Source organism: Amphiura filiformis, chromosome 12, assembly GCF_039555335.1.
Source record: "Amphiura filiformis chromosome 12, Afil_fr2py, whole genome shotgun sequence".
NCBI classification, from domain to species: Eukaryota; Metazoa; Echinodermata; class Ophiuroidea; order Amphilepidida; family Amphiuridae; genus Amphiura; species Amphiura filiformis.
This window is the reverse complement of record NC_092639.1, coordinates 50,389,821-50,398,858: the sequence shown is the minus strand read 5'-3', so window position 1 is coordinate 50,398,858 and position 9,038 is coordinate 50,389,821. Positions and strand designations below refer to the sequence as shown.

The window sequence follows — 9,038 nt, the reverse complement described above, 5'->3', positions numbered from 1 at the left end:
TGAAGATCACATGTGGATATATAGCGATCCTATAAAAGGTATGGATAAGGTGGGTTTTACTGTACAGATAATATTAGGGGCTGTGCAACAATTATGATGAGCCCCTTGGGGATCAAATTACCCAACAGCGTACCAAAATATTCATACCCCCCTCTCGACTTGGCCCCTCCCACTTTGCTCACGCCAAATTTTTGGGATTCCATTTACAAACCTAAAATTGCCTAGATATATATTGTGAGTGCAGCGAGCATGAAAATTGCATATTTACATGGATGTCTGCCAAAAATTGTGTGCCACCCCCCTCCAACAACCTTGGCTGGCCAAAAACTAGTTGCCCCCTCTCGGCTGACCAAAAAAGTTCATGCCCCAAATTTAATCTCCCTCGTTCATTATAATTATTGCACAGCCCCTAATGTATGCACCACTGCAATCAAGCATGAGTGAGTCAGCAGAAGTTTCCCAAGGTTAAAAACATAAAATAATGATAATGCAAGAACAGCTTGAATGTGTAATCATTTTACCAGGGATACATAAACATTTGGCTGATTTAATAAATTTGGGTTGATTACATTAGGCAGCAAAATCTTTAGTTTTGGGGTGGGAATTTTAAAGGAACAAGCAGAAAATGGGACTAAATTTGAGTTTCACTTAAACTGTTTTAATAATTAATATTGCCAAGATTTCAAAACTTCTAAAATGTGGGACTGAACTGCTAGGGTCTCCCTGTTCACCTGAAGTGCTGCCCTATCAGTCTCAAGCTGTTCTTTCATTAAGACAACTTTCTGTTTCTCAACCCGGAGGAACTCCTCCTGAATAACGTCATGCCTGATTGCAGAGGAACATGACAGCAATGGATCTGAATCTGATGATACTACTTTTCCTGATGCTGCTGCTGATTTTGATGATGATGTTGGAGCTGATTTTGATGATGATGGTGCTGCTGATTTTGATGATGATGGTGCTGCTGATTTTGATGATGATGGTGCTGCTGATTTTGATGACAATGTTGGTGCTGATTTTGATGATGATGGCGCTGCTGATGTTTTTGATGATACTGCTGCTGATGTCGATTTTGATATCGATGATGATGCTGCCAAAGATTGTGAGTCTTGTGAGTCTTGTGAGTCCTGTGAGTCCTGTGACTGTGTAAAGAAAAATCATAATCAAATTCAACCTACCGTATTCGTACCATTTATACATATGTAATTATGTAAACAATATAAAAAATAAGCGCCCACCCAAAATTACTTTGTTAAGCGCCCTGGGCAGTTAATGGAGTGAATACGGTACATGGAATACTGGTGGTAGAAGTACTAGATGATTGTGAAAACGTATGAAATTGTGCTTATAAATCCATAAATTAACATTACTAGCACTATTATCAGAGTATTTGCTAATTAGCGCTAATTTGGCTAATTAGTGAGTATGCGCAAATTACAGTTATAGGCAAAATAACCAATTCTCGATCATGAGAGGATGAAACTTCTGCATCAGCGTACTTTTCATAGAATAACACAATCGCACCTTGACCTTGACCTTGCCTAGCAACGATCGTGTGATTGGTCAATTCTCAAAAGCTGTGTTTGCGCCGTAAGCGCCGGTCTTTGCGTAGTACGCTCGACGCAAATATATGCGCATACCCAAGTTTGCTCTCATGATCGAGAATTTAATATTTTGCCTATAATTGCGCTATTAGCATCTATTTTGTAAATTTAGTGGATTTTTGCAAATTAGCGCTAATTATTATGCTAACTCTTGGTTGTGATGGCAACATAAAATAATTGATTTCATATTAATATTTACCTGAGGCCCATCAAAGCCAAATGGGTCGCTTTCCCCACGATGTTGGGAAGTGATCCCGTGCTTGGTTTGGTGGGCAAATACCTCCAGCACCTTTTGACATACCAATATATTCCCCTTAAAGGGTGGTCCACCTCCTGAAGAAAGGATAACAATAAAATGTATGCAATTAATGCTTTGATAAACCTTGAAATTGCACAATAATTTTAACAACTAAAGAGAAAACAAGGATTTATTCCGTGAGAACTTATCTTACCTCATTCAACCTATTAAAGTGAGCTTTTGGATTTCACGTATTGAATCATACCTTTTCCTTTGTATGAGCTTCATTTCCTCAATATTTGAGCAGAAATACATGTACTGCATTTATATTTGATTCTATTTTCCAACATTTTTAGTGACAATTTTGTTATAACAAGGCGGTTCTCGAACCACAAGTCTCACCTGCTTTTCCGACTGCCTGCTTTCCTTACACGCCTACCCACACCAGGGTACATATGGGGTACCTAAATATGGAGGTACTGTGTAATAGTGCATCTACGTACCCAGATACCCTAATGGAAACCTCCTGGGGGGGGGTCCTAATACACTTACCATAGTATACTTGTGGTGTAAATATAATCAAGCACACAGGAAATTTCCTTGTGGGGAACAATTTTTGTGCTTATTTTCACACAGGGACCACATACACCCCTTGTGAAATAGGTTAATAAATGCATATCACTTGTTGCTCGAGAAATTGTGCAAAATATTCATGTATGCACCTGTACTGAGATGTTGATATACGTCTAATGCACCCCTCTGTTAGACCATCAAAAACCCAGTATGCAGGCATTATTTTGTACAATTTCACTCCCAACAAGTGATACACATTATTAACCTATAATTACTTCAATACTCACCTGTCTTATTCGTAAAATCTTCGTATCGTAATGCATTAGTCTTTAAGTTGGACCACTTTGTCCGCATCTCCTCCCCTGTTCTTTCTGTTGGGGCCTGGGAGGTTGCTCGTACATATTTGGCCGCTCTCCCCCAGCATGCCGTCTTTCTCTTCTCAACCTAAGGAAAACAATGATCAAATCTCTCCAGGTAACAAAACGTAATGATTGAAAATAGCCCCTGGTCCCATGTAAAACCCCGTGAACCAGGGGCTATTTTTTTTCTGGTCTGGTGCTTCTTATTTCCCATCCTGATTGAGTGAGGTATCAAAATGTACACAACAAATTTTCCCATCCATCGAATATAGCCCCTGGTTCATTGAAAATAGCCCCTGGTTCCATACAAAAACCCGTGAACCAGTGGCTTTTTTTACAAAGTAGCCCCTGGTCCAGCACTTCTTATTTCCCAGCCTGGTGGTAAGTTAAGATCTTTCTACATGTGCCTAAAGGCTAGGGAATGTATTTAAATTGAATTACAATTTTACAATATTATAATTGAATACATGAATCCAAAACCCACCCAAGTCCATGGGAAGTGATTTTGAGAAAAAAACCTGTGTATCCATTTTATTTCCTTCAGTTAGATTTACATGGTCAATATGGTAAGTTGTACGTGCAAATGGGTGGGTTAAACTGTATTAGGTATGACGATTAGCATTTCAGGGACTTCGTGGGGTTCATTTTAAATTCTGGACTTGGGTGGTTTTTTGAATCATATACAAAGACAATAATGTTGGAATGAGATTACCACTAGTAAGATAATACAAAATAAAGCACACAGTTATGTATAATGTTGATAAGCATTCTGTCATGTAATATAAACCACACACTTTCCTTGATTAAACCCATTTTTTTTCTTCAAAAGTCACTCTTCAGCAATAAATGTGTTACAAGTGGACTTTTATACATACTGGATTTCAATCAATGTGTTACACGACTCAAATCATGGACTTGGGTTGATTCTTTCATACATGCTATTTTTCACATGCCCAATAGACACAGAGGATGAACTTGAGTTGTTCTTCCATACATATGACAGGCCTAAAGGTAAAGGAGTCAAACCAATAGGAGCAAAAGAACCATGAGCAATGATCAAATGGGGATACTTCATTGCATTTGTGATTGTGGCACTGAGCCCCAGACACTGCAACATACACTTGCAGCAATGCCTCTTGCTGATGAGGAACCATGAACAATGGTACACCAGGCATGGTACACCATGGTAGACTTTGCCCATCACAACTTGATAGCCGATGTGTACAACAGCGGGTAAACACACATATAGAGAAGAAAATTATATTATCATTCATTACCTTCCCACTGCTGTGCTTGGCAGCGCTGAATAAAGCCTTGCCATTTTCTGGCTCCTTAATAAATTCTATGAGCGCAAATACTTCTTCTTCACTAAAATTCTTGTTCCTCTTCTTTCCTTCCTGAAATAATAAAACGGAAACAAATATTTTAGTACAATTTTAATTCATTTTAATTACATGAATCAACACTAAACTAGATGGACCGCGGTTCTCGGATGTCGCGGTTTCGATGCTGTGTGTCGACCGTGATGCCTCCACCAAAGGGAGTGATGTTGAATTCACAAGTTGATACAAAGCTTCAAGCCTAAAAGAGGAGACTGAATTTGACCTTAGATGACACCTGGATGACCCCAAAACAACCTTTCAATGACTCCTGGGTGACCCCGGATGACCCCAAAAATAACCCAAAAACATTTGGCTCTAAATGTTGACTGCACCCACCAAGTTTCATGCCCATATAGTAGTTTATACTAATTTGACCTCAGATGATCCCTGGTGACCCCAAAATGACCTTCCAAAAAATTGGTTCTAAATGTTGACTGTACAGTTTTTACTAATTTGACCTCAGATGACCCCTGGATGACCTCAGATGACCCTGAAATGACCTTCCAAAAATTTGGCTCTGAATATTGACTGTACCCACCAAATTCCATGCCCATACGACAGTTTTTACTAATTTACCAAACTTACAGTCCTTTTTTGCTGAGGACTTAAAATAAAGAAATTGTAAAAAGTCGGACAATTGGGCGGAAAATGTAAAAAGTGAAAGTCCAAGTCACAAGCTTTAATTTAATGTAGGTTGCACTCTCGTAGCAGTAGCACTTAAAATGAAGAAATTGTAAAAAGTCCCCTACCAGGGGAGTCGTCTCTCTTACTCTCCATAGATTGCTACTGTCAGTCTCTCTTATTCACAGTGAGGCTATGCAATATGATTAGGGGAAAACTATTCCAGAGGGAGTATGTAAATTAAATGGAACAGCCATTTCAGAGGGAGTATGTAAATTAAATGGAACAGTCCATTTTGGGGCCATTCCAGAAGATGGCAATATACCCGTCCATGCTTCGCATGCAGGTATCACTAAATAGACACTCCAATCACACAGAAAGAAGAAGAATTACACTATCAAAACTTCCTCTTTGTTGCCAAAGTATACAGTCAGGAGGATAGGGGTATTAGAATAGCGATTATCAATCATCGGTAACATTTAACACAAACTTACTTCTCCATTGACCTTCTTGTCTTTCTTCTGCTTCTTGTGTTGCTTGTAGTTCTGGTCATTCTCCATGATTACCGATCTGTGTTAACTTAAAGCGAAATTATCTGTACGGAAGAAAAATGAAAAGACCACAAGTGTCCTATTATTTAGGATTGCATGATAAACTAGGCTGTGGAACATTTTGTAATCCCAGCTTAAATTCCCAGCGGTAGCTTTTCATTTATTCTTCTTCATACAAAGCCATTCAGAAAAGCCTTCAGAAAACAAGCACAGCAAAGTGCATAAATTGTCAGGTTCATGATCTAAGGCTGGCATTTTCGGGTGGGCTCATGGTACCGCCGAGATTACAATACCGGACAGGAAATACCCTGCCGGGTGCCCGAAATTAAAATTTAAAAAATTTGTAATTTTTTTTTTCGTGTTTTTTTTTCAAATTCAATGCATTTTGATATCATTAGAGTATGACATGAAAACAAAGTATATAGGTCTAGGTCCAGGGACACTAAAAACAAAAAAATAAATAAAAGCGGTAACTTAAATTTTTTTTGAAATTTCTGGTACCAAGTTACCCGCTTGAAAAATGCGCTGGTACCCGGACATAGTGATGAAAATGTATGAAGAATTATGTGACCTTATAGAGTTAGGTCAAAACCGATGGAAGTATGCGAATGTAATGGTTGACAGAAAGAAAGAAGAAGAAGAAGAAAGAACCTGTAAGAAAAAGAACACAGCGTGCTGCGTGACTAACGTCACAGCTGTGTAATGAGATTGACAATCAAATTCGGTGTACTCATCGATAGATTCGCATCAAGGCTAGAGTGGAATGAAGCATTACACTGTGTAAAGCAATGGAAGTTCAGAAGTAAACACAGCTGATTGCGACATGTAAAAAAAAAAAAAAAATTGCTAAAATTACTGTTCAAAATAAGCAACCTTTACTAGTAAGATACAGTTGACTCAGCCGGCCGGGCCCGCGGCCGGGATGACTCATCGAAATAACTTTCATCATAATTTCAACATTAACATAAGAAATATGATAGATAAGGGACCGTTCTTTTTCACAAACACTTGTAACAAGGGGCCTAATGCAAAAGGAAAATTAACATATTATTTCAGAGCCTCCTTTTGGACCTAAAATTAATTTCAGGGCATCCCTTATTGCCCATGATAAATGAACGTCAACCACATAGAAAATATTGTAAACTCATGTTCCGATCGACATCGCCTGGTAAAATAATTACCAGTACATTGTACACACAGGAAACTAAATCAATACCGGGAATCGGATCGATACATAAATAAACTAAATAAATTTCGTAATTTACATCTAGCGCTTTTTCCAGAGGATTCAAAGCGCTGTAATTTCGCTGCGTGGTGAATCATCACAATCAGATCGCATCAACTAGGCTAGTTGCAGCCGAACCCGGCACAAACCTATCCGCACTTAGATTGTAACATCCACCCATTTTCTGCAGCTCCCCAAATTCCATTGGGTGAAGGAAGTTTTTGATAACGAAACAACTAATCGCCGATTTTGAAAGCAGGAGGAAACCGGAGATCCCGGAGAAAACCTGCTAGAGCGAGCATGGATCGGGATAAAGCAAATGCACATGAGTCCTGGGCGTGCGGGCTTGAACCGGGACCTCAGTGGTGCAAAGCGAGGGAACTACCGCTGCGCTAACTCGCCCTCCCACATGTCATGTCATAAATTCGGTAAGAATCCGGTGAGAATTCGGCGAGAATCCGAGAATCCATTGTCTCGCAAAGATTCGATGATCGTCAACAAAATTGAATATTTCAGTTTATCATGCAAAGTTTTTATGTGGTGAGATAACTGCAAAATTCCACTGGGAGAATCGATCCAAAAGGATTCTCGCACTTGATTGCAAATTACTGACCCTAACGATGGAAATATATTGGTCGAACACGTACCGTATAGCGATGTTCATAACACAGTAATGTGGGGGAGGGGAGGGTTAAACACACACATCAAATGATCGTACCGTGATACGATACACTCAACTATCCTAGGTTCCAGGATCGTGCACGTGCAACTATACTCAAACTGTTGAGGCAAGCATGTATCAGGAAGGAAGTCCTGAGTATAAACACGCTTTGGCGCTGGTATATTGTCTTCACTTTACTAAAATTAATATGGCTACAAATGCCAAGGCGTGTGTAAACATGTTTTAGAGTATAATGACATTTGACATTATGACGTTTGCTGGTTTTCTGGAAATTAAGCTTCTACTTGATATTTACACTCTCTGTAGTCTGTACTAAATTGGCAACAAGACAATCGTAACTGAATCGGAGTGTTAATCTATTTTTATATAAATATTACAATATGATGAATATGGCTACAAATGCCAAGGCATGTGTTAAATAATTGCTCGAGAAGTCTAGCCAAGAATTTGCTCACTGATAGCTTCACATTCTAGGCTAGACCATTCAAAATCTAGTCGGATTCGCTGAAGCATGACACCATGTAAATCAACAGAAGTTCAGTGCCAGCCTATCACGACAGGCGATTGCATCAAAAATATTGCTATAATTACACTTCAGCAAAATCTTTCATCCAAATTTCCACATTTAAAACAGAATAAATTTATAACCTCTGTTGCACCGCCGTCAGACCGAAAAATGATAGCAACGCACTCTAGCATCGAATGCGTATCTATCGTGCAAATTCAAACCTATAGTTCTTGAGCAAGGCGTGTGTAAACATGTTTTAGAGTATAATGACATTTGACATATGACGTTTGCTGGTTTTCTGGAAATTAAGCTTACTTTTTACTAGTTGTACTCTCTGACTGTTGTCTGTAGTCTGTGCTACCCTCATGACCCTGTGCTACAACTAGTCCTGCCAGCAAGACTTCAGTCTTTATCATAAACCTAATGACATCAACGGTACGTATGCCGAGTTACAGTTACTGGAACTATACTAGATAGAACAAGATAATATTCAACAGTTTCAACCAACACTGTCGTACAACAAGGCTATATACTACACATGTCATGTACCGGTACTTGTATAAAAGCTTACTCATTATACTACAATCATGATGTACTTGTCATGCTTGTTTGGTCGTGTACTGTAGTGTACAAAAGTTGTCAACAAGACATGCAATACTGTCGTAAAAATGAAGACTATTTTACTGTGAGAGATAAGCTGTTATACGTATATAATATGCTCACAACTACGATGAATTCATACTCAATTTACCAGTTCATCGTTTGGCTTCGATGAATCACGCCGTGTTGCTAATGTACACAATGGTATAGCATAGGGAAACCCCATTGAAGAATTTTCACCAAAAAATCGAACCGAAAAATGGCAAAATATTCACACAAAGTAAGATTCGTATTTATCAAATAGCGCCTCAATGCATACTAAGTGACTAATTCTTAAATATTCTTGAGATTTATGTTGAAAAGAAAGTACATTTTATGAAATATTCAGGAAATACTTACCACGAAAATTTTCTAAGCGGGGAAAACCGGCAGATTTTAGAAAGTTGAAAAACCCTCTGTCAAAATGACGTCACAGATGCATCAAAAATTAGTCTCGTTACTACAATTTAGTTAATTGATTGGTTGAAATTAACCTTGGCTTAAGTCTAATTTTATGAAACGCCCAGTTAAAATTAAACTTAGCGTAAGGTTAATTTTAACGGGACTTGATTTAAGTTTAAACTTAAGTGTAATTCTTTATGAAACGCCGCCCTGTTTGCTTACATGTTTTTTCATTTGATTAAGTAGGCCTGCAT

At 38.5% G+C, this 9,038-nt stretch overlaps 1 protein-coding gene across 3 annotated transcripts; it reads right to left on the bottom strand.

Moving 5' to 3' along the window:
* Positions 1-263: 263 nt before the first annotated feature.
* LOC140166355 (uncharacterized) lies at positions 264-8,834 on the bottom strand. 3 transcript variants are annotated; one of them, XM_072189797.1, is made up of 6 exons: positions 8,743-8,834; positions 5,272-5,372; positions 4,052-4,171; positions 2,703-2,859; positions 1,804-1,937; positions 264-1,142 (listed from the first exon to the last, which is right to left on the bottom strand). In XM_072189797.1, exons 2-6 carry the CDS (start codon positions 5,335-5,337, stop codon positions 666-668), a joined length of 954 nt encoding a protein of 317 aa, XP_072045898.1. In that variant the 5' UTR covers positions 5,338-5,372; positions 8,743-8,834; the 3' UTR covers positions 264-665. The 3 variants fall into 3 exon arrangements, with proteins under 3 accessions (XP_072045898.1, XP_072045900.1, XP_072045899.1); XM_072189799.1 differs by lacking the exon at positions 8,743-8,834 and adding an exon at positions 8,495-8,538; XM_072189798.1 differs by lacking the exon at positions 8,743-8,834 and adding an exon at positions 8,059-8,084.
* Positions 8,835-9,038: the final 204 nt, after the last annotated feature.